This window comes from Cyprinodon tularosa, unplaced genomic scaffold (assembly GCF_016077235.1).
Source record: "Cyprinodon tularosa strain WSP-4 unplaced genomic scaffold, ASM1607723v1 ctg46, whole genome shotgun sequence".
Taxonomy (NCBI): Eukaryota; Metazoa; Chordata; class Actinopteri; order Cyprinodontiformes; family Cyprinodontidae; genus Cyprinodon; species Cyprinodon tularosa.
This window is the reverse complement of record NW_024039185.1, coordinates 480,320-505,649: the sequence shown is the minus strand read 5'-3', so window position 1 is coordinate 505,649 and position 25,330 is coordinate 480,320. Positions and strand designations below refer to the sequence as shown.

The 25,330-nt window shown below is 37.6% G+C and overlaps 1 protein-coding gene across 1 annotated transcript in view; it reads right to left on the bottom strand.

Annotated features, from left to right (window-relative positions):
* The window catches only part of LOC119793748 (SH3 and multiple ankyrin repeat domains protein 1-like), a 74,695-nt gene extending 49,919 nt beyond the window's left edge, over positions 1-24,776 (bottom strand). Inside the window, exons 1-3 of the mRNA XM_038300989.1 lie at positions 24,567-24,776; positions 1,878-1,980; positions 1,108-1,570 (exon numbers count right to left, since the gene is read on the bottom strand). Of these exons, the coding sequence (XP_038156917.1) occupies positions 1,108-1,569 (462 nt within the window). The 5' untranslated portion in view covers position 1,570; positions 1,878-1,980; positions 24,567-24,776. The remainder of the gene's footprint in view (positions 1-1,107; positions 1,571-1,877; positions 1,981-24,566) is intronic.
* Between the last annotated feature and the right edge of the window lie 554 nt (positions 24,777-25,330).

The window sequence follows — 25,330 nt, the reverse complement described above, 5'->3', positions numbered from 1 at the left end:
ACTTAAGGATAATTTTTGGACACCCTGCCCACAGCTGAAAAAAATCTGTTCTTATCCATACCTTTGGTCTTTTTATGCTGTAGAAACATCTTATTCTACTCTGTATTTTTTGCACTGCTTTCGACCCTCTGCTCCTCCTTCTTTGCCTTTGTTCTCCTCAGCTCCCCCACCACGCCAGAACACCCCCAAGTCACTTCCTGACAGGCTGGACACATGTTCAGGCAGTAGGAATGAGCTCATCACTCAATGACATCCTTAGCATCTTCACCAGAGAGAGATAATATTAGAGCTCAGGCGCCAAACTCACCTAATTTCAACCTAATTTCCAGACTTTGATAAGGAACCAAGATGAGAATTAAGCTTGAGCTTCCTGGTCCTGGTTGCATGTTTGTTGGAGTAAATGTCAGTCTAATAACACAGAAAAAAACAGTCTGACTAAAAAAACAGTCTGACTCTTTCTGGTTATTTTAAAGAAATATATATGTATGAGGAGTCAATATATTTTATGCTGCTTATTCTATTTAAAAATATTATTGTGAATGTGGGTAGTTTTCCCAACAATCAATAGAAGTATTCAAATTAAAAGCTGAATTCTTCTATATGTTTTAATGTTTTATTAATATGCTGCAATAGATAACAGGTTAGTAATTATGGGGGGAGTATGGTGTTAGATTTATTGTGGTAAAACCAATATAAACCAGTTTTATTTGTGTTTTTCAAATGTGTTAAGTAAGTAATGTTTATTTATATAGCACCTTTCACCTTCCCTTTGTGACCTCTATGTCACGTTTTAAGGTTAAAACGTGTCTAAAGCCTTACTATACAACAGTTATATGGATATTTTTGTAGTTCTTGTGTCAAATCAAACTAAATCTTTCTCTGAGGCAGCAATACCAGAGAGACTTGGCTTGAACTATTTCCTCATTTGGAAAGACCTCCAGTCAGTGCCCTGCTTGCAAAGGGGATGAAATGTCTTGAAATGTTCTCTGTGCTTTTCTGTTTTAAAACTTTAATGATTTTGGCCTTAAAGTAGTTTTAAATTATGATTGTGGGGCCCTTGTGAGAATTTAGGCATATGTTTTCACTCAGTGTTTCTAATGCACGTACTGTTTGTTTGATGTCAGGGATCCCGATGCGAAACACCATCATGGTCAGGAAGGTGTCCTCCTGAGGAGCCATTGTGGTCATGCTGCGTTCCATGAGAGCTCGTCTCTTTGCTGCCATGAGATGTTGCTGCTGCAGCTTGTTAGTAGTGTGATGATATGGTTGGGCCGCATTGGACATGTTGGGGATGCCCCGGGCGTTTGGGTTAACTGGCCTCAGCGGCCGGTCCACTCTCTGTCTACCAACCACAATAGCTGCAGGTTTCACCACCTCACTGCCCTTCCCTTCCCAGGATTGCCGTCCTCCGATCATTTCCTTCTCTTCCAGACCTTCTAGTCCTCCGTTCTCCCTGCTACGTTGAGCAGGGTCATTTCTCGTCTCTCGACTTTGCTCTTCTTCCTCGTCCTCATCCTCCCCATCTTTGTCATCCTGACTGGAATAAAAATGCTCATTATTTCCCAGCATCCTTTGTGAAAGCCCTTTGGGAAACTCCTCCAACTCCCATTGTCATTGTGACACAGCACACACAAGTGAACACTGCACACCATGAAATTGCATTTATGCCTCACCCGTGCAAGGGGGCAGCCCTCAATGGCGCCCCAAGGGAGCAGTGTGGCGGGACGGTACCATGCTCAGGGTACCTCAGTCATGGAGGAGAATGGGGGAGAGCGCTGGTTAATTACTCCCCCCACCAACCTGGCGGGTCAGGAGTCGAACCGGTAACCTTTGGGATCCAAGTCTGACACCCTAACCGCTCACCCACGACTGCCCACCTTTGCTGTGCAGGTGGTCACTGCAACGAGGGCTGAGGGATTTGGCTGTCATGGAGACAAAACATGGCTATCCCATGAGACCGGCTTCATCCTTGGAAACATGCTGTGGGGAAAACAGGCAGAGAACGTAGTAAACTTAGGTCACTGGGCTCAAATACAGACATAAAGTCAACAAAATTAGAAAGAGCGTAATTCAAACATGTAAAAGACAAGTACAATAATAGTTCTACTAGCCAGTGGAAATGTTAATAAGTCCACATGTGTGAAGTAGCACAGAGCTGGTCCACATTTCCCATTTAGCCACTAGGAATGCACCAGGGAGCAGCAGGCTGATGGAAGACAGGCTAAATATAAACTCTGTGAATTTGCATCACAGGTTTTTTGCAGAGCAGAGTGAGGTGGATGTGCAATGTGGCATCACACGAGGTCAAGATCATCTCTACATCGTTCTAATAGAGAAGCCAAATTTTAGAGATGCAGTCTGTCATGGAAAATAGGGATCTGATGAACACTTTTAAATGTATTCTGTTCCAGTGTAGGCTATTCTGTTCCTTAAATTAAGAAAAATAACGGCTCTCACTTTTTCTTCTGACATAGCTGGTTCCTTTGTTATCATTATTGCAATGATGGTTTCTGTTAAGGTGTCCGCTGTCCAGTTCCCTTCTTTAGCAGACTTTTTAAAACTTTGTGTGTTTCAGGAAAAAAAAAAACATAAATTTTTAAAGTGAAAAAGGTCAAACGTTTAAGTTAAATTTAAATTATTGATGATAATGATTACTGGGACTGAGAATCTACATTAACTACAGAGAAAATACATTAAGTTGTTAATTTTTTAGCCACTGTGTAAACAGTCCTTTGTAAAAAAAAAAAAAAAAAAAAAACATTTACACTGACCTGCAGCACTTGAACCTGTCATATTTTGTCAAACAGAAAGTAAAATTGGTTTCATAGGATGTAATGTGATTGACCAACACAAAACAACTAGTGTTTCATTTAAATCTTTTATAATATTCTTGCCATTTGGGGTTTTCAGTGCTAGTTTTTATGGTCATTATTCCAGTCTTTTTCTGTGCCTATTTTCTTGTATATTCCTTAGTGTAACTAGCCAGTTATGCCAATGCTTTCTCAGCTATTCCTTATGTATTAATGGAAATGATCTGGTTGTTTATTCTTTGCATTTCTCCCCATATGTCCCTGTTGTATAATTTTCCCTCAGCCAGAGATCTCAGCTAATATCAGCTTAACATTTGTTTTGTTTTCCCCATAATTCAAGCCTTTGGTTTGCTGTTAGTCTTCATTTGTTTCTCTGTTTTGTCACCGTGCCTGAATTATGTGTCTGTAAAGGTATTATTTTGTTACGTTTGTGATTCACCATACTGCCTCCTAGTGTCTGTCTGCACTTTGGTTCAGAAGAACTATCTCTAGCATCTTACATACTCTATTTAAGTGACCTATTCAGCTCTGTGTCATTTAAGTTTAACTGTTCTGTTTCCGGTCTAAGAGGTTCTTCAGAGAGTATTAGAGAACCACCAGCCTCATGAAGACCAAGGACATCAGGAGGAAGTTCTGGAGAAGTTTAAAGTGGGGTTAGGTTCTACTACAGAGTCCTGATCTTTGAGCATCTGCCAGAGCTCTGTTCAATCCATCATCTGAGCATAGAGAGAAGATAGACAACTGCAAACCTAGCAAGATATGGCCGTCCACCTGAATGCAGCAGCATCAAGCAGCCAAGAGGCCAACGGTTCCTCGGAAAGAGCGGAGGAGATCCACAGCTGAGCAGAAGATGCAGGGGGATAAGTAGGCTTATAAATAACACACTTCACAAATCTTTTTTGTGGAAGAATGGCTAAAGGAAAGGCATTAATAAGCAGAGGCCATTTTTTTATTAAAATAAATGTTTGCCATTTTTGATGCAGACAACATAACAAAAATGTCAATGAAGACCTTTTGTATAAAAATGAGCTATTTAACATAAATGCAATATTTGGCAGAAGCCAGACATTGAAGGTTACTTTGAACACACAGTCAGCACTGCGAGACATGATGATGGCAGCACCATGCAATGTGAAAGATTTTCTTTACCCAGAAAAGGAAGGAGCCTGAATCTTTGTTAAGATGGTGATAAATACGGGCCGCTCCTAGAGGAAAACTTGTTAGTGGCTGTAAAACTAAACTTTATAAAAGAACCTGAAAATAAGAGCCTGTTGTGTTTTTTTGGTTTTGCTTGTTTCCATAGCAACATGTCTGAATGCAGTTGAACCTGCTAGTCGTTCTGGCAGCTAACATGTTGTCATATATACAATAAGTTGAAACCTTTATCCTGATGCTTTTGTGAAAATATTAGCTAAGGCCAAAGGTTTTACAACTTGGAGAATGAATGTAGACTGAAGGACATTTTGCACACCAGTGAGTTCAGGTTCTTTTGTGGTTCCTTGATCTCTTGGAATCAATCAATATGAAAGATACTCCTCTTCCAGCTTCAACTTTAACATTTGGAAAAGATGCCCCATGGCCTCCATACAAAGAGAATCAGGAGATCCCTGTAAATTGCTTGGTGCTTGTTTAGAATAAATCTAGGTCTAAATATGAATTAAGTGATATTGCTTAGCTCAAGATCTCCTTTTGAATCAAAAAGAACTGCATCATGAGAATTTCTCCAAGCAACTGGGTCGCATGAACATCTTAACATCAGTCAATCTACTCAATACCTTCTACCGTATATAAATGTATGTCACATTCATATGGGTGACCTGTTAATTCTGTGTATTTAAGAAATTGTTATGATTATAGTCTTAGGATTTTTTTTTTTTAAAGCTTGATCCATTTTAAGACGCACTGCAACTATAATCAATCCAGGGAGAAAATTACCTAAAAGAGGGAATCTGTGACCCGTTTCATTTCTTTTTGGTGACTGAAATACCCAAGGGTTTAAAAACAAGATTTTTAACCATCGGAATGATACCAAAGCAGGATTGTTACTTCAGATGTCTCCTCCTAGATAAAAAATGATTTCTTTCACTTATTTCCATCACTTCACTGTACATCCCATTTCCAATACTGGGTCCTGCTGATGTTCTGTCCTGGGAAGGTAGATGCGGTCATCTAACTGCCTAATTCTCCACCAGTTCGGTGCCCACGTTTGCCTACCTACTGGAGAATGACGCAGGGGGTCTCCCAGTATGTGATTGGCAGACCGGCGCTCTGAATTTAATACGAGTTGGCAGCTGAAATTGTGCCGTATCAAAATGAACAGATGGACAGATAAATCCCACAGAGACTCAACTGGAATCAGAACACAAATCTAAACGCATCCAGATACAGGTCGCTGTCATGCAGAAGATGCTGTGGTGATGAGCGGTTAATGAGGAGTGCTTGGTGCAGATCACAATATGAGGTTTATTTAATCGTCTTTGACTTTGCTCAGTTAACCTCCGACGTAAGTTTCTGACTCATCTTTCAAATCTGTTAATAAAAGAAAGGAGTCAACAGCTCTTTAAGCTGTATAAACTTTGTCGATAAAAATCCACACAAAAAAGAAACCTCTAATTTCCCTTTTTTAGTGGCCACTTTTTATGCCACTTGGTATGCATCTTATATAAAAGAAGCCAATGACGTCTACATTAAATATAAGGGAGAAAAGCCCTTGAAATCACATAACATATGGCTGTCTGGGATGGGAGGAATGGCTCTGAGTATAGCCAAGCATGTGAGGGTTGTTTTCTCCTTATTGTTTGCAGGATCTAGGCCCTTCAGTAACTAAATACTTTCATATAGGGCCAACCCAGTGTGTGAGAGCACACTCAATAAATGTTAAAAACAACTAAACAAATTTTTGTTCTCTCATTTTTAAATCAAACTAAATCCCATATATGGTATTATGAAAATAAGAAAAAATTGTCAGAGAGTGACATAGCTGTGTCTAAACAAACAGTTTAATCAATAAAAAATGGCTCTTTGGTTTATAAAGGTTACTGACCCCAGCTCTAGGCTGTTCTGCACATGCAGGCATGTTAAGGCTAACTGCTAGGATTGGGTTAACATCTCTGTCTGTCCGTTAATAATGTTCAGGAGACCATCGTGTTCGAATATTCAGGCTATTAATGATCGCTCTAGATCTTTAATAATTAAATCATTCAAGTTCTGATTCAGTATAACTGAAATGCAAGAAGTACTCTCAGAGAAGCTTCAAATAATCTATAAACTCCCCTAAGAGAGGAATTTATTTACAAACATGAATAAAGATGAAAAAAAACAATAACAAGTGGTTGCTTTTAAATGAAATATGATCCATTTCTTATGTGTTATGGGATGTCATTGTTGATGTATTTAAACCCATGTAAAACTCAGCATGGTTGTTAAGAAAACAAATGACCTAAGGTTAGTTCCTACCCTCAAGCTTCATAATATATCTTATCATCTTAGAGAGGCATTCAGACAATAAAGAAACTTATCACAGCTCTTTAGATTTTACTTTTTTCAGTAATTCAAAGAAGATGCTCTGCAGCTTCACTTCTGAGAAAATATTTCCTGGATACAAAGATGTAAGCATATGCAAGGTCTTTCTATATTACATCCCACAGAAGTTTTTTGTGCTGAAGTGGAGCAGCTCATGGAGGAAGATAACACAGCTGTCTGTATCCATTTAACTCAGCTTATAGTGACACTATAGTGAAAAGAAGCAGGAGTTATTTTTTTGTCTCAGAACCTAGTCCTTAAGGTTAAGGTTTGTCTGCCGCTATTGTGTGCATACTGTAAGATTGAAATTTATAGGAAAATCGATAAAGGTTTGACAGAATAAAAAAAAACAAATTAGACAAATTTAACTGAGATTAACTCATTTTACACATAGAAAGTTGGTTTTATTTTCACTCTAACACTGCAGAAAGAAGGGCTTTGAGAAGTGAGTGTTCTCTTCCTGCCTACAATTTCAGAAGCTCCTCTGTTTTTATTGGTGTTCAATTGAATGTTGTTATTTTTTCAAGGAAAGACTCTGGGTTTGTGCAGTGCAAACCAAAAAGCACCAGATTTAATCCTTTTTCAGCCCAGCTGGTAAAACAACTTTCATCAAAAGTTGCAATTTCAAGAGCTGTACGCAATATAAGGTTTATTGTGACTTAAAACTGTACTTTTGCCAGTGAGGGCATTTTATACAACTACTTCTACAAAAGAAAAAAATATTTCAACATTCAGTCATTGAACATGGCTCCTCTTACTGATCAAAAACATGCAGACATCAAAAAGCCACTTACCTAAGGCCAATTTAGATTGATCAATTAACTTAAGAGTCATGTTTGGACCCTGAAAAGATGCTGGAATTTTGAGTGAGAACCCAATACTTCTAACTGCACCATGTTTTAAAATCATGTTTTTTTTTTTAAACGCTTTGGTTTGTTAAGGTGGAAAAATATCCATATCTTTATAAACTTATGTGATAAACTGATGACCCCTGACTGTAAAGTGTTTTTTCCTTCCTTGGTAGGAACAGCTGCCATCAGGCATTTGCATCTCTGCACATGAGGCAGCTTTATCGCTGTGGGGAAATGTTCATCCACTGTTCTTTGCTGAACTTTAGCATTACTGGGTTATTTAGGGTCAGGAGGGACGATCCTAGTTGGACATAAGTCCAGACTTTGGGAGGACATTCTTCTTCAGGAAAGCAACATTTATGGCTCGAATAACTGTGACTTGCCACCAAGCTCCCTAAGTTTCCCACATTATCACACCACCCCCACCATGTTTTGACTAGCAGTATGATGGAATTTTACAATGAGTTGTAGAAGTTGTACAAGACATAAAAAGTTATGTTGACTTAATAGTTTAGGTCTGGAAGATCTTTCTGATGTCTGAACTTGTCTGTGGAGGCCAATTTAACCCAGTCTCTTCTTCTTGTTGGATGAACTGTAATTTTAATTGAGGTGGTGAGGTGTTCAGGGTTCTTCTGTAAACCTATAGATGGGTCATTGACAAGCTTCAAGATTAATCTTTCCCACACTCCTAAAAAGACCTAAAACATTCCAGACGGTTCAATGTTTTCTCCATTTGAAAATAAATGTTCTGCTGGTGGCTCACTGGAGTCCCACAGCCTTATACCTGACTTTATTTCTCACCTTTTCTTGAAATTCTTTAGATCAAGGAGGATGTGTTGCTTTTTAAGATTCCTTCACCTCGTTTATCTTGTCAGACCTTTGCTGTTTTTTCGATTTTTTTCGAGTTCTTGACATTAATCAAGCCTGTGTGTGGCCTAGCAATGTGGATAACCCAAAGTCACAATTAAACAAGGTGGGTAGTTCTGTTAAGGGCTTTCCGTTCTCAGTATGACTGCAGCAGGAGCTTTGTTCGCATTGCCGGCAGTAAGATAGTGGTCTCCGCCAGGGCTGCCCTTTGTCACCGATGGATGGATGGATGGATGGATGGATGGAAGGATGGATGGATGGATGGATGGATGGATGGATGGATGGATGGATGGATGGATGGATGGATGGATGGATGGTAGTACTCATTTTATACAGGACCCATTGAATTTTGAATGATTGTAGGTATTTTGTATGATATGAAAATTTGTTGGAGGGTTTAAAAAACAAGGTATAGTTAAAAATGTAAAAAGAACATTCATTAGTCTTTGCAGCATTATATATTGAGTTAATTATTCATGATCAGCGCAAACATGTTTCCCTGGTAATTAAAATACTAACTAACCGAAAGAATAGAACAAATTAATTATAACTATTAGGCAGTATATTGTAACCATCTTTAATCAAAGCTCATTCAGCTTATTTCTTCATGGCTTAATACTGTATGTCTGCAAGTTGAGCATCTCACTGAAAAAAGAAATATCTTCTTTTGAAGATATTCTTGGACTTTTGTCAGAAGTGCTCGGCTTTTTGTAAGGGTTCACTTTTCAGGCCCAAAGCTTCTGTAATTAAAAACCGACAAAGAACAGCTTGTTAACACTCTCAAATTTTTAACGCTATCATTCACGTGCACCAATAGGGAATGCAGACGGCTGATTCATGAACAAAGTCTCATTAAATATTGAAGGTGGGGAGCATTTTCTAGTCAAGCTAAGGAACTGGAGGGAGAGGCAGAGAGTAGACAGAAGCCAACTAATTGGAATATAAAAGCGATGTAGGGGGATACACTGGAGAGAAACATTGAGTTCCAGTTTGCATAAAGCAGAGTAGTCAGATTTAGGAAGAAAAGGATTATAGCAGGAAAGCTGTGGCTGGGAGAAGGGGGAGAATAAAAGCTAAATGAAACAGTTGCATAACAAAGGAATAATAATAAAAGCAAGAAATAGGTTTTGTTAAAACTATCAGAAATAGGGTAATTAACTCCAATCACGCCTCCTGAAATACTCCTCTCGGTAATTATTTATGCAAGACGTAATTTTGTCTCAATTTAGCTCCTTAATTTTGCAACAACAGCATCTCAGCTCCTTCAGCACCTGCTTCTCATGTTTGGAATATAATTGGATGTAAATGCATAGAGAATCAGATGTAAAGTGGTAAAAAAAAAAGAAAGTTTTTCTCAACAAAAAGTAAATTTTTTGAACCTCCTGATAGGAACAGCATCTGGGATATGGTGGGGAACAATACTTATGTCACAGGACTGAACAAAGGTAAAAATCCAGCAATTAGTAGTGAGAACCAGAGAGCTTATATGCTGAGGGAAGTGTAGAAAAAGTCATAGAGAGCAGGTGAGAACATTTGAATGTAATTTAGGAACAGCTGAGCAAAGTAAAGGGCAGAGAAACTGAGGGGAGGAAACTAATAAAAATCAGACTATCCTCATTCTTCCTGTTTCTTTCTGTTAGTCTCCACCAAATTGTCTCCTTGCCTGCATGCAGTTTGTTCCAGTGCTTATGTGGACTGCCTGAAATCATTGGTTCCTGTGCTCCCCCTTCCCTCACTGGAGTCTGGTCACAGCTATGCCTGTCTCCAGTCTATTCAGCGATGTGTATCTGCTCAAAGCCTGCCACCAGCATGTTCGGCTTGTCACTAATGGGCTCAGGTGTCATCTTGCTTCGCAAGCCTGCTACCAGCCTGTTTGCCTACAGTTTGAGTTCACTCTGTCGTCACAAACTTTCAATAAATCTTTGAAGTGCAACACTGAGTCTGGTTGGATATTTAGAGGGTCTCTGAAGCCTCTCGTATCAAGCAGTTCTTAGGAACTTTATCCTGTTAAAAGAACAGAAGCCGATCTGTCCAATTATCAGGCATAATGATAATTGATTGTTTTGGGGAACAGGAGAAAAAGAGGACCCTCTCTATGCTAATTCTCTGTTAGTGCGTTTTCAAGGGTTTCTTGTAGCTTTTGTTACCTTAGTGCATATTAATCAGACTTAAGACATAGGAGGTTTTGGTCAATATGCTTTTTTCATGGAATCTGTTCCTGTCTTATAAACATACAGAATTTCAAAGAGCTTCAGAGGCACTAATTTACCAGGAACTAATGGGTATTTAGTGTCACTCTCATTTTGTAAAAAGGTGATTATTTCTTGATTCTACTTCTCAAATTTAGACTATGATAATTGCAGTCTTTCCTTGAAGCAATAACTTCCTGGGTTTGAATCACAGCCTTTCTGGATCCTTCTGCATAGGGTTTCAATTTTCTTCCCCTATATAGTATGGTTGGATTCTCTGTGGCAACTCCAAGTTTCTCATATAATGAAAGAAGCAAAACACCCAGTTACTATAATTTCCCTTTGGTTTGAGCTGAATCTCTTATAACTTCTCTGGGATGGACAAGTGACACATTCATAGTGTACCGAATCTCCCTTCAAACGAATGCTGGAATTAGGGACATAGTTCCCAGCGACCCAGCAAGGATTAGTATACATGATGGATGGATGGGTGGATGGAGAGATAAGCTTCACTACAATAAGAGATATATTCATATTTTTAGACTTTTTGCCCTTATCTGTTGGTAATCCTGTGGGGGCACTGTATACATTTTTTAATTCTTTGAAGAAATGTAAACATTTTAGTATTTGTGGTACTAAATCAGTTACATGGAAAAGGTCTTAATTGTATATTCAAACTCTACTAGTGAAATTATTTATTAGTCAAATTGGTCTATGAATTACAGAGTTCAGGATGGCAACAAGATGGAAAAGCTCTTTCACTTTTATTCTGAGTTATTTTTTCAAAAAATTATGTCTCTGCTTCTCAAGGACAAGGATGTTTTTTGGGCAGTTTTCGCCTCTCAGAACAAATGTTTGATGACGCCTACATGAAATAAGTTATAATAACACTGCCTGATAGGGATATTACAAAAAGTGCATCCATTAATCCATCCCTCTGTTTATTTAAGTGTTATAGTATAGCTTTTTGTTTCCTTATTCAAACTACTGCAACATGTTTTGGGCAGCTACATTTCCAACACACCTCAAGAAACTGAATAATATTCAGAATATGTTTTTAAGATTTACCTCCCATTTTAGCAGATAAGCCTTGTCTACACCATTACTTACTAGGTATTATCTGCTACCAGTTCATAAACTGAATAATTATTATTGTTTGTTTATTCACTAATCTTTTTACAGGAACCAAGATCTCCCTGTCCGTCTTCAAAATGGCTTTACTTTTACTCATAATGTGCACTCTTACTGCATAGACTCAGTGATAATCTTACTTTATATTTACCCTTTACTGTACATCTAACCGTCAGTAAATTATGTCTATAGAGGTTCTATGATTTGAAATGGATCACCTCTTTTATTAAAATCAATATCTTCCTATGTAATCTTTAAAGAGCAGATAAAATACAAATGATCTCATCATGATTCTCCCTCTATTATGTATATGTATTATTTTCTTCATGTCTCATATTTTTAATTAGCCCTTATTATTATCATTATTTACATTTTGTTATAAGGTACTTATTTCCTTTTTTTGTTTTTTGTTTTTTACAGATTTCTTTGTTTTTGTTTTTTTAATCTCCTAATTGCTCTTGTTTTCTTTTGGTAATCAAATGTTAATACAATATGCAGTTTATCTAATTTTTCATTCTATGTTCATTTGTCAGCCAGAGAAATGTATCTTGCTTTAATTAGTGATAGCGATGGAGCACATGTATAAGCCTTCCTTCCCTCTTTGCACCATTGTTTAGACAGATGTGTGTATTAAATAGATTAAATTAAAATAAATACGTACAATTTATGTTCTCTGGGATTTATATTTTTCAATCAATTAAATTGGAATTGAAGTTGAGTCTCATTAGTTTATTTATAAATCTTAATATTTTTTATTCAACAATCAGATTAAATTGATTTTGTTTATTTTTTTCTTACATGTTGAAATTGTAGATGGTATCTTTATACTTACCTCATTACTGTTTAATTAAAAATGAGCTAATAATAATGCTTTCTAAAGCTTTGTGTATTTAATATCAGTTCAATGAGAGTTAATGAACTTCCTGTTTGAGCTTCACTTTCTCCATTTCTTTGCTATAAAAGACCAACACATTACTTTAATCATTCCAATATGCGATCAATTTTCGTACCTTGAAACATCCGTTTCAGACACTCAATTGATTTTATCTTTCATGTTCTGACAAAGGAGAAGCTCAGATGTCTGGATTTACTCCTTAGAATCCCAGCTTTGAACAGATGCTACTTTTATTACTAATGATGAATATAGTCAGCTGCTCAGTGGTGCATTGGGTAGCACTGCTGCCTTGCAGCAAGAAGGTTCCTTGGTTCGATTCCCAGCCTGGGGGTCTTTCTGCATGGAGTTTGCATGTTCTTCCTGCGCTTGCGTGGGTTCTTTCTGGGTACTCTGACTTCCTCCCACAGTCTAAAAACATGACTGATAAGTTAATTGGCTTCTCTAAATTCTCCTTAGGTGTGAATGGTTGTTAGTCATTTTTGTTTCTGTCCAGGGTGAACCCCGCCTCTCGCCTGTAGACAGCTGGAGATAGGCACCGGCACCCCTTGTGACTCCGCTTGTGATAAGCGTGACCGAAGATGAATTAATTAAGTTTAAAATCAAAGTTTCATTGGTCTGTAAAATCAAGTAATGCAGTGAGGATATTGATATTTATGTTGTGGCTCAACTCCCTGGGATGACAGCACATTTATCACCCAGATCATCGTCTGCAGTCATTATGAAGTGGGTACCAATGTGATGTAATTATGGTGATTGCACCCTGCTATGTGCTTTTGATGTTGCAGGAGGTGTCAGATTCACATTTAAAATAAGATGATGTTTTACAGTTTCTTAAAGCTACAGTGTGTAATAAATACAGGGATATACAGTCAGAAATGTAATATATTATACATAACTATGTTATTTATCATCATCTATGAGCTCAGCCTCTTAACCTTAATATTTGCATTGCCTTAGAATTCGTTATTTATAATTACATAGGAGCGGGTCTCGCAGCCATGGAGGCAGACATCTTTGCGCTACGGCAGCGCAGAGCCAACAAACTAGTGATTGCGAGATCGCCCATTACGTCACAACGATGTAGAAAAAATAACGGTTTAAGTCTACATGGAAATCTATACCCTACACAGACTAATGAAATACTATCTATGAAATTATCTATGTAAACAATTCTCATCACTTGAGAAGGTAGGCGATGCGGACGTCGTGGAAGACATTTTGTCCCGTAACGCTCGCCGTACTGTTGGGGGGAGATGTTCATGTTGCTGCGGTCTGCAGTCTGGACGTTAGATGTCACTGAAAATTACACACTGTAGCTTTAACAGATCCTGCCTGCATTTAATGATATCTGCTTACAAACTGTTGTGACCTGAACTGGATTAGTGAAACCTACAATTTAAGCTGCATCATAGCTCAAAATAGATTATAATACTGTGTATTGATGTTTGAGGCTTTTTAAGGTAACTGAAAGTAATTCTTAAGTTGCCCTGTAGTGTTTGACAGTGAGGACGTGTAATGAATAGTTGTTCGTTTGGGTGACAACATTTGGCTTCAAAGCCTTTAAAGTAGCTTAAAGCTTTAAATTGTCTGTGTAAGTTTTGATATACAGACAAAAACAAACTATTTTTGAATGCTATAAAGATACTATGATGAAATAATGAACTAATGAATTGATTCATATCTGAAGATAAGCAAAATGTTTGTGTTGAGTAAAGTAATAAATGCACCATTCTGTAGGACAACTTCCAAACCTTAGATCAAAACAGGGAGGACTCCTAGGCTCAATCCAAGTATCTTAGTTCAGTATGAACACTTAAGCCACAGCGGAAGTGCGTCTGCAGTTCCCATAATGTAAAGTGACCAGGCTTCTCAAATCACATCTGGGGACTTTTACTGTCCGTAGATGAAAAGAAATACATCTCGTAATGATTATGTTTAGGAAACTGGTACAGTAATGGTTTTATTTTTGGTTTTACATATGTATAAAAATTTAAACAACAAAAATCAAGTTTAAAAGCCAGGAATGCCTGTTTAAACTGTTAGTATTTCCCAAGATTAATAAAATGAATAAATCAATAGTTTTAATAATGGAGAACTAGAACTGTGTCTGGGTTGAGGGATAGATAAAAACTGTGTGCATTCAAGCCTGCAGATAAAGGGTGATATGCTTATTACTGTCAACCAGGGATGGTTCTAGCAGATTTGGCACCCAAGACGCTTTAATAAGATGATAATTGAATGTAAAAAAAAAAAAAAAAAAAAAAAAAAAACAACTTCATGTCTTTTTAAATGATTGGTCATATTGTAACAGAGCTGCAAAGTTTCAGAAAATGACAAGATCGAGACTTAAGAGTCATGATTTGTTCAGCCTAAAAAATTGGCCTTTTTATTTAACCTCACCTCCATGCCAGCTGATCTACCTGTGTTGTGGCCTCCCAATGCAAGTCTTAATTACCCATAAATTACAACTGAAACAAGACTTTGGACAAATAATTTCAAAACAGTGGCATTTTCCCAGGGGTGTGATGTGCACTGGGGGGTCGGCCAATAGGAAACAGAACCAGTTAAGGGTCAATCTATTCTGATCAAAACTAACCTACATCTATATTTCTCAAATAAATCACTGAAGACGGAACAGAACTTTATGAGGCTTTTACTGATAAAGCTAGACACATATTTTTTCACTGTTGTTTAAATAAATATAGTTTTACATACTACAGTATATGCATAAAATGAGTTGAGCAGTTGATCTTTATCATTAATTACATCATTGTTCTTTTCACTAAAGCTGTAGTCTGCCGAAATTACATCCTCAAGGCTATGCTGTCTGGACACAGTACACTATCCAACCCAGATAGCGTTTTTACTGTTGACCCTGTCAAAGGTGAGGGAATAGGAGCTAAGAAGTGCTGGTTGGAGCTGCAATTTGAGGTATTTAGATTGAGAACCAGGCATCACTAAACTCTACTGTTTAGAAACATTAGTTTGTCATGCAACTGTGGAGAATGAAAGGTGAGTTGAACCAGAGTTTTATCTCACTAAAGGCAAACTAAAAATTTAAAAATTGTTGCTAGTGCTGTTAAATCCTGGTTTAAATGTATTTTTTTGAACTGTTAAGAGGCCTAAATAAACACTGAGTTTTAAGATATAGCTTCATATAACTTATTTTAAACTTTATCTGGAGATGGACTAATAGGTCTCCTTGAACATTTTGGACTTTTACAGAATGCAAAAAGACCTAGTAAATTAGCTAATTTTACACTGGAAAAAAAATGTGCAAGGCTTTTTGGCATTTACTTAATCATATTTAGTTACTTTAACGCAATTGTTTTATGCCCTACCCTGGCTAACATGAAACAATTGTGTTAAAGTAACTAAATATGATTAAGTAAATGCCAAAAAAAGGTTGCATTATTTTTTTGTGTGTATCTGAGCTCCTGTGCTGTAGATCACAGCAGATCAGATAAATTACTTGTCTTGTACAAGGTTTATCTCTGCTATTGTACTATTAATTTTTTTATAAGCTCTGATTTATAACCTTACTATTCATTGACCTTTCTTTCCATTTTTTTGTCATGAGATACTAAAACAAGACAGACAAGTAAAATCTGAAGACAGAAGTCTAAGAGACCCTTCAACCAAAGAAGGTCAATTGCTTCTCTTGATGCCTCATTACCAGAAGTATTTAGGTAGATCCAGTGAGCTGCAGTTTTTCAGATAGAGAGAGAGCTAACAGGAAGATGAAAAGAAACCTATAACTGACTGATCATTATAATCAGGACAGAGATGGATGCTCTCCTTGAGGAGCCAGACAGAATAAATGGATGAATAGAAAGCCTGTGAGGGTCAACAATGACTCTAGTTCCTGTTAATATTTGTCTTCTCTCATCATTGTTCTGTTTTTTCCCAATAAAAGAGAAGGAGAGGTCATTCTAAGGTTTTTTTTATTATAAAGTAACCCACTCTAAAATAATGCAAGCTTTGCCATGTCTGCTTTCCTTTTATTGGATTATACCCGATTGGCTCCTACAATATAGTGACTTTATGTGATTTCTGCTCCGCTTCTGCCTAGAGAAATTTAGCAGCTCAATTCCAGCACAATGCGCCATGAAGACCTTACAGGGTGTCAGTTTAACTTATGCTCTTATTTCTTTTTGTCAGTCCTTCCCTCTTTCACACTCACTCACTCTCCTCTAATGTAGGACAGAGCTTGTGTATAGATATATTTTCAGTGTATTGGTCCCCGGAAAGTAGAATTGGAGATCATCCAAGGAACAGATTGTCCCACTTTTACATCCGACAAAAGTGGAGCGGCCAAGATCTGTCCTCCATATCCCTCTCTTTGACTGGGTTTGCACCCTTCAGCCTCTTTTGGAGCGCCTGTAGCGGAGAAGGAGGACACTCGATCCGTACTCCAACAGGGAATGGATAGAGTGAGTCACCACAATGAAGGGAAAGGGTACTTAGATTTTATATGAATGGTGCTACACTAGCCATTGGGTCTGGGGGTGGTGCTCTGACGTAGGACATTTTTAATGACACAGCCACTGCTGTGGTATGACAAGAGGTACCCCACTGCAAAGAGCACTTTGCAATTTTAATGTCGGAAGAAAACATGGAGTGCTTTTATTTCATTCATTAACTTCCACCTACCAGGTATGAACTATTTCACAGAAGTTTGAGGTTATAATATGACAAAATCGAACTTGTTCAAAGGTTATACATAATTTTGCAAGGCAATGGAATCACTAAACCCTGCAATTTTTTTTCAGTTTTTAAATTGTGTTCCTCTCATGGATTGATGTTCCATTGTCTGCTTAGCATTTGTTTTAGCTGTATTTAAGCAAATAATTGTTAAAAATCAGGTAACATGCATTGATTTTTCTAATGAGTCTATAATGGACCAGTAAATGTATCCTCAGCCAGATACTGATCTTCCTCAGCAGGAAGAAGAGCTCCTGCTGAATAAAACTTTAATCAGTTTGGAATCAACTGCTCATCAAACAAAGCATGATAATGCTGGTAATCAGTGGTAAAGAGAATAAAGTATATAATAATAATCCCACTGTACCTTTATACCAACTAACATCCAGCTGTTTTTTGCTGAGTTCTATTTTTATTTGTCCACAAGCTCCCTAGAAGGACACGCTGCTTCAAAAGGCCCCCCTTCTCTATTAGAGTATGAGCAATTAAGCAGCACCTCCTTGCAAACTCTGACTCTTAATGCAGATTGGAGCTTTTTCATATTTACCAGAAAGGTAAATAGGAAATCAGCCTTAGTTGTTGGTGTTGAGTAATCATCCTGAGCATGGCTTGCAGTCTCAATTTGACAAAACTGGGCTATCTTTCTTCCTTACTTTGGATTTAATTGGGTCAGGTTGAATGCGCTCTGAGGGCCTTGCCTTGGCTAAACTGGGCTGGATGGGCCGAAAGGACCTCGGTGCAACACAGATTTATGAGTGAATATCCCCAGTTCTCTTTCAAAGTCCTCCTGCTACACATAAACATGGATACCATGCCTCAAGCTCCTTTCGTCAACCATAAAACAGAAAACCCTAAATCTGCATTCATTCATTTTTCATTCTTTCTCAAACAAAGCCTTATTTTTACTGGTTGTTTTTGGATCAATAGGAGAGAAATGTGTTGTGCTTTGAATCATATTTATTAGTTTCCTATAATTTCATCCTAGAATGATACAGCTTTCAGAGAAATTCAATCCATGCAAAGACTGAGCTCTGCTGCATGAAACAAAAGATTCTTACAGATGTTCTGTTAGATGTTATACATTAAACCTTAAAAGGTTTTCCTCTTTATGTGGGGCAAAGCTCAACCTAAAGTATGTGGCCACCAGGTCTTACATCCCCCCCTTTTTTCTGGATCTTATATGGAAAAGTATTTGTCCTCCTTTAGCTTTTCACATCACAGCATCTTCCCATATTATGTGATAAGTGGTACAAAATTGTGGCTAAAGGGAAAGAAATAAATGTTATGTGTTTTTATTCAGCCCAGTTTCTCCCCATCTCTGAAATAAATCCAATACAAGTTAATGCCTTAAGATGTCTCCTAATTATAAAAAAAAACAAAAAAAACAATCTGAGTGTAATTTAATCCTCACCAAGGGCGCAGACAAGAAACTTGGATTGGGAGGAAGAAACTGTGCCATAACAAGTTTAGGTTCTACATGAATCTTTCTTCCAGCAGAAATAAATTAGCAGAAACCCCATATCTTTCAAATAAATCCCTGAAGATGCACATATCACTCCAGCTATGCTGTCTAAAAGATTAATATATGGCTTTGGTACTGACAAAAATTGGTGGAGGAGTTGTTCTTAATCTCTAATTAAATCAAAAACTCCTAGAATACAGCAAGGACTGTGATAATCCCAAAAACCCATTCATTGCTAGGATGTTTTTTGTTAATTTTTGGGTTGTTTTAGAGAAATACTTCTACTCAGCTTTACGAAGGAACCGCTTGTTTTGAAGGTGGTGAATCACATCTTAAAGGGAACAACAAATCTCCTCTTAGATGTGGCTGCAATGGTGGCCAATGAATGGCTAAGGGTGGGAATGGTCCACCCCTGTCCCTGATACTAGCCTGATTGCAGCTAATCTGAACTCAGAGGTTGTTTAGAGAACATTAAAGATCAACCAGCATCATGAAGACCGAGGAAGACTGTAGACAGTTCAGGAAGAACAACTGACAGGTGTAACACATGGTTTCGTTTTAAAACGGTATTCTAAGCTCTAAAACATCACCCAGAGGTCTCAACATGGAGAGAGGATGGATTAAACTGCAGATCTACCTAGACTTAGAGGTGTACCTAAATGTGTGAGTCAGTAAATAAAAAATGAAATAGAGAAGCAGCCAAGAGGGCAACGGTAACTCTGGAGGAGCTGTACAGATTCACAGCTTATCTAGGGGGAAATTGCTGACAGGACAAACAATTCACAAGCACCTTTAAGTAGTTCATAATAAAGAATAACATTAGAGGAATGTGAATATTCAAAAAAAAAATCAAACTACCAATTAAAAGCATTTTTGTATTTGAGTTAGAGGGTTCAACATATGCAATTGTCAAGGTTGGGTGGAGGTTGGTAGAAAACCCAAATGCAGAGATGAGTTCTTGCAGATTTGATTAAGAGACATTATAACAGAAGCAAAAGTCTAAAAACAACAAACAGGAAAGCAAAAACCAGGTAGAAAAACAAGGATTAAGGTAAAGAAGAGAAACCAGCAATTAGGACCTGCACAGGAGGAGCATATATACAGTAGGAGACGGAACAAGGATTCGGCTAATCGGCTGACAGGGAGTGGGTGTGGATAGAAGCAACTACAAACTAGGGGAAAGGAAGGAGACTGACTCCAGGGAGCAACACAAAACTAAAAAAACCAACTACAATGCCACAAAATGGGAAAGAAACCAATGACCAAGAAAACACAAAATCACAGTGTACTGTAAAAACCCAAAGGGCAGAACCAGAAGTCCACAAAGGGACGAACCATGACAGGAATGAGTTACATGAAGACTTCAAAATAATCTAAAACAGTAACAGTAGTTAACAGGATGCATAAATCTTTACTGGTAAGTTACAAAGTTATATTATATATACACTTTTCCTAATACATTTCTGTCATGTTCAGTTGTATACTGTGATGCGGTAAAAAACTGTTGTAGATTAATTCTGGGAACTATGATAAAAATATACAATAGGGTCAGGCATCATAAGTACCTGTTTACAGCCTAAATACTCTCAGTCATTACATTAATTATCATCCTGTTTGCATTTTTATGTGTACTATGTAGACCAAACAAGCAATGTGAATGTTGTAACAAGTCCAGCTTTACCATCAGGCATGTAGGGTAAACTGCTAAAAAGATACTCTGAAGAAAAAAAAAATACATCCACAAATCCCTTTATGAAACAGGGTGGTGGTGGTATCATGATGCGAGATTGCTCTTCTCCGAAAAGAATATAAGCATCAGAGGAAAACAATGAAATTTTCTGCTGACAGCAAGTCTTAGTCCAATCAGACTGTTACTGAGCTTCAAACCAATGAAGGATGAGCACAACTCATCACTACATGTGAAAATCTGGGAGAGACATATATCAAAATATATGCAACTATAAATTATATACAAATGTGGTTCTACCAAATGTTGACCTATGATAACTTTAAATAAAACTGCATGGTGTACTTTGCAGATTTACTTAATGCAAAAAGAAAATAACAAACATGTTCTTGTTCCACTTCATGATATATACAAATAAAAAAATATTTGTGGTTGCAATGAGACAAATATCTAAGAGTTCAGAGGGAATTAATACTTTTGTGAGTTTGTTTATTACCTGTGACAAAAATTGCAATTTTATTCAGCTGCACTCCCAACACACAACCATAACCTGATTTATCTGTTTTTAATAGTAAAAAATGATGGAATTCTCAAAGCAAATTGAGAACATGAAGGTTTTGCTTCTAATAAATCATCACATTTTAAGCAAATATTTCTTGTTCTTCCATCCCACAGCTTTACCTCCAAACATCAGACCAGATGTACGAATAAAGCAGCTCACAGACCAGTTAGACAAACACACACAAGTGTCGATGTAAACAGCCTCAAACAGACTGTCCATCAATGACAGTTTCACTTACCTTCTATGTCCAGATACTTAAAGGTAACACTGAGGGACAAAAGCCAACAAGTGGCTAATAAATGTTGTTAGACATGGCTAACAAAGTGAAGACCAGGTCAGTGCCTGTCAGACCCCATTACAGTTTCTCCTCCTTCCATGTAAAGCAGTATTAGATCCACCGACAGAAAAAGCATCAACTTTCAACTTCAATTATTCAGCCAGAAAAACAAGCAAAAATATCTACTCTCTTCACATTTTTCTTGCTTTCAGAATTAAAATCCTTCCACTGATTCTGTGGCTAATCCTTGGAGATAAGAACATTTATTCCACTTCATCCTGGGTTATTAAACTTAAGATTCTCCTAATTATTTAAAATATAGTGCTTTACAGCTCTTCAAAGCCACAAAGGTTTTTTTTTATCAAGGATGTTATGTGACGAACCAATATAATCTAAACATTGTTCTGATTGTCATCTTATTTAAAACAAGACTGTGAAAATGTGGCATGCATTTGTGTTCAGCCTTTCTGAGTAGGTCAAATGCACGCCCCTTACAGCTGCATCTAGACTACATACTACTTAGCAAACAAGTCACATTCAAATTCAATGGAGAGCGCAGGGAATACCATTTTTCAAGTCCTGGCACAGATTCTCAGTTGGATTCAGGTCGGGACTTTGACTAGGCCATTCTCTCATACTGTATGGATCTGATTTGATCAAAACCATGCATTTTATCTCTGGCTGGATGTGAAGGTCGAACCCAGTTTATGAGTTTAAGATCATCCGCAGCCTAAAGGTAGAATTGTTGGAGTGGGCAACATACTTTTATCCTATCTTCACACTTTCCCAACTGAGAGCTTCAGTACTGCAGCTCCTCTAAAGATACTACTGATTAGGTCTGCAGTTCGGACATCTTTGCTCCATATTCTCCTTTGGGAGATTTTCCAAGCTTGAGATATTGTTTAGGAACATAATCCATCCAAAAACCTCTCCTGGACTTCCTCTTTGACCTGTATGTTGATCTTAAAGATGCTGTATGATTGCTGTCAGTTATTCTTTAGGGGTATTAGAGTAAAGAGGTTGAATAGAAATGCACACCTCTGTTTTGGTCTGTCACATAAAATCCCAATTATCTCATTAACATTTAAAAAACTTCAAAGGGTGCAAATACTTTTCATAGACACAGCCTGAAATATGAACACTGATCCTGCTGCAGTGAAACATGATCCAGATTTATCAATCTGAGGTTCGGTTCAGAAGACCAGCTAAGGGTTTCTGAGATTTTTGAGCTGTGTTTGCTGACTTCTATTTTAACAGTCTACCACGGTCCTTCAGTACAGCCCTCAGGGGAAACACTCTCCATATGTAATAATGTAAAGTATGCACAGTCAAGATAAGTTGTTTATCAGTCATAATGACCACAAAAAAGGACATTAACCCTTTTTAAAAGCAACCAAACATATCTAAATGTTGATTTTAATTCACACTGCAGATTGTTAAATCAGATTAAATACAAATTACAGACTAAATATTGTGTTTTTGTCTGTGTGAATATTTTTTGCAGTGTTTTCCATAAATTACAACCCAGCATATTTATGCTGAATAATCAGTTTTCTCGTGGCTCTGTGGATCTTCCAAGTTGGGCCTCATTCTTCTTTCTTATTAATATAGTCACCAAAGCTAACAGACCAGAGCCGTTCTGCTACTGCGGTGAGCTGTCACAGCAAATATCCCCTCAGTCTGACGGGGTTTTGTCCCGCTGTAACATCTCCACCAAACCCTGGAGAATTGGTGGAGCACATAGCGGCATCACATCTGCTATTCCTGATTATTGACTCCTAGTCTTCCAGCAGTGATTGCAGAGGACAGAACAAGCCCGGGCAGCCAGAGAGCTCAGCGTGATACGTGACAGACTGCAGGAGAAATAAGAAGGCTGCTATGGAGGAAATTTAAAAAAGCAGCATAGATTCATTGTTGGGCGTTGTGGTCATTTTTACTCCTTCTCTCATCTTTGATCTTTGACTTAATTGTTCATTCACTGTGTTTACTTAAGGCAAAAATGGCATATAATCTCCCAGCTTCCCTCCAGCATAGATGGTGCTGCCTCAGTTTCTCCATTATGATCAATTGTTCTGTGTTGTGAGGAAGTCATTAATCTTTCTGTGCTCACTCTGCTCTAAATTGCCCACTTTGTTTGTTTGCTGCTTTTTTCCAAATTAATTCCCTGGGGTCCAATTCTCCAGCAGAGAGTATGCTTTTAAAGTCGGATTTTGCTTTAAAACGTGTTGTGGCCCCTCAGAAGCACAGTCAATTATGTATTACAGGATGAAAGAGTGCAGAGCGGGGACGCACAACTGCTGCACAACTTCAGCTGATACTGCGGCCCTTCCCTCCCAGGCCTGGTATAAACTGGATTTTCATGTGCAGCTGAATATGCGCAGGACTCATCTCTGGGGACATGTGAGAGGTTTCGACCTTTCCACTAGCTGATATGGTGCAAAGCATGCAATGATTTTAGCCCATCCCTGTTAAGGAAGAAGAGTTGGAAATGTAGGTGTTGATGAGCTCCCATTCTAGTCTTCTCAGCTTTCTGTTTCAGCACATTTTTCTCTCTGAAATCTTGCACAAATCTGCAGATGTCTGATCTATAGTAATGTAAACTTTACAAGAAAAAAAAGGAGAAGAAGTTCCACATTTTCCACTTTATTTCTTCATAAAAACTCAGAGTTCCTTCTAACATAATCATCTCCTCAGCCTGATGGCTTTTTTGGCTAAAAAGGCATGTCAGAAAAAAATATACCCATTTATGCTTTCCAGATTTTTGTTCCACTTTTTAGGGTAAGGGAAAATGGATAAATACTGCAGCAGGTAAGCTTTTGCTTCCATGCCGATATTACAATATTGCTCTGTCCTCCATGCAAAATAAAATGTTTTTTTTTTAAAACATTTTAAACGCTCTTTTGCTGAAAACATAAAGAAAAGAATCCTGAAGCATCAGAGAAGCACCTAAGTTTTATTGCGTGCATATTAATTTCCTCTAATATTTCCTTATCTGCTTTTTCTTGCATAAATCCCAGTCAGGTCATGGCCCACTTTGTCTGCAGAACCAGCTTTTTAAAAAATTCTAATGTATCATTATAATTTATAATGAAAATATAGTAACCACCATGATGCATACAGCTAAGCAGACACAGAGGATTAAAATATTGTATAAAGTCCATTTCAACAATAATTGCTTGTTTCTTTGTGCTTTTTTCCCCAGTGGCATCTCCCACTGGGACCAATAGAAACAAGTGGTACAGTAGTTAGTTCTCAACAGTTGGACTTTTCTGGAGTAAAATACAGGAATGATGCAGAATGTTCTGTGACGCTTGTGAGATCAGTCTCCTCTGCCCCACTTTGTTCGTCCCCCACACTTACATTAAACGTGTAAAGGAGACACTCAGAGGACGTTTGTACCCCCCCATCCCCACACAGTTTTAGCTGCTCCTCTTTCTTCTTGCAGCACCTTTTCCTGCTTATAAATCATTTCTTCCATTTTTGCTTTCTATTCCCGCTTCTCTTTATTACTTTATAGTGTATTCAGTCCATATCTTTTTCAACAATACTTCTACATTCAGGGTGAAATGCAAACAGAGATAGTAAATGAGCAAAAGAAAAGTGAAATACCTTTCAATCTGGTTGTGGATCTCCCTCTTGTATCCTCTGTGTTTGTCTTGATAAACCACAAAAAGAGTAAAAAAATAGTACAAGAGTTTCAGAAAGAGAAAACATCTGAAAAAAAGTGCTTTAAAAATCACATTTTTTAATCTTCTAGTGAGCCATCCTGAGCTACTGTAGTGTGCAGCTTCTGTTTCACTGTTTCCTTCACATACTCTTTCAACTCCTCTCCGCTCTGCTATAGCTGTTCTCTCTCCTCTCTCTCTTTCTCTCTCTGTTGCACACACATTCATGCTTTCTCACTGTCTCCCTTCTCCAGCAGGAGTGATCCCTCTCAATCACGCTTCCCCTTCTTTGTTTATGGACTCTTGATCAGATCCTCTTCTGGATTTCTGTTAATTTTCACCTAAGATCTCACTTTCTTACCACCGATTTTCCTCATTACTCTTCCTCACACTCTCTGTCTGTCTGTCATTATATTTCATTTCCTATTAATTTATCATATCCATCAATCACTTATACTTGCCATGTAATGTGTTTCCTGCTAATTTATTCGTTTCCTGTAGATTTGACCACCCGTCGTTAAAATGCCTTGAAGTCATTGTAAAATAAAAATAAATCTCTTCATACTGTTGCATATTTTTAGAATGACATAATTTTGCAGGTCCAGATGTGGGCCAGTCTATTCCTAATTCATTAACTTGTTAACAATCAATCAATAAACCTATATACTATTATTTGTAAAGATTCTTTTAAATAAAAATTTTAAAAGT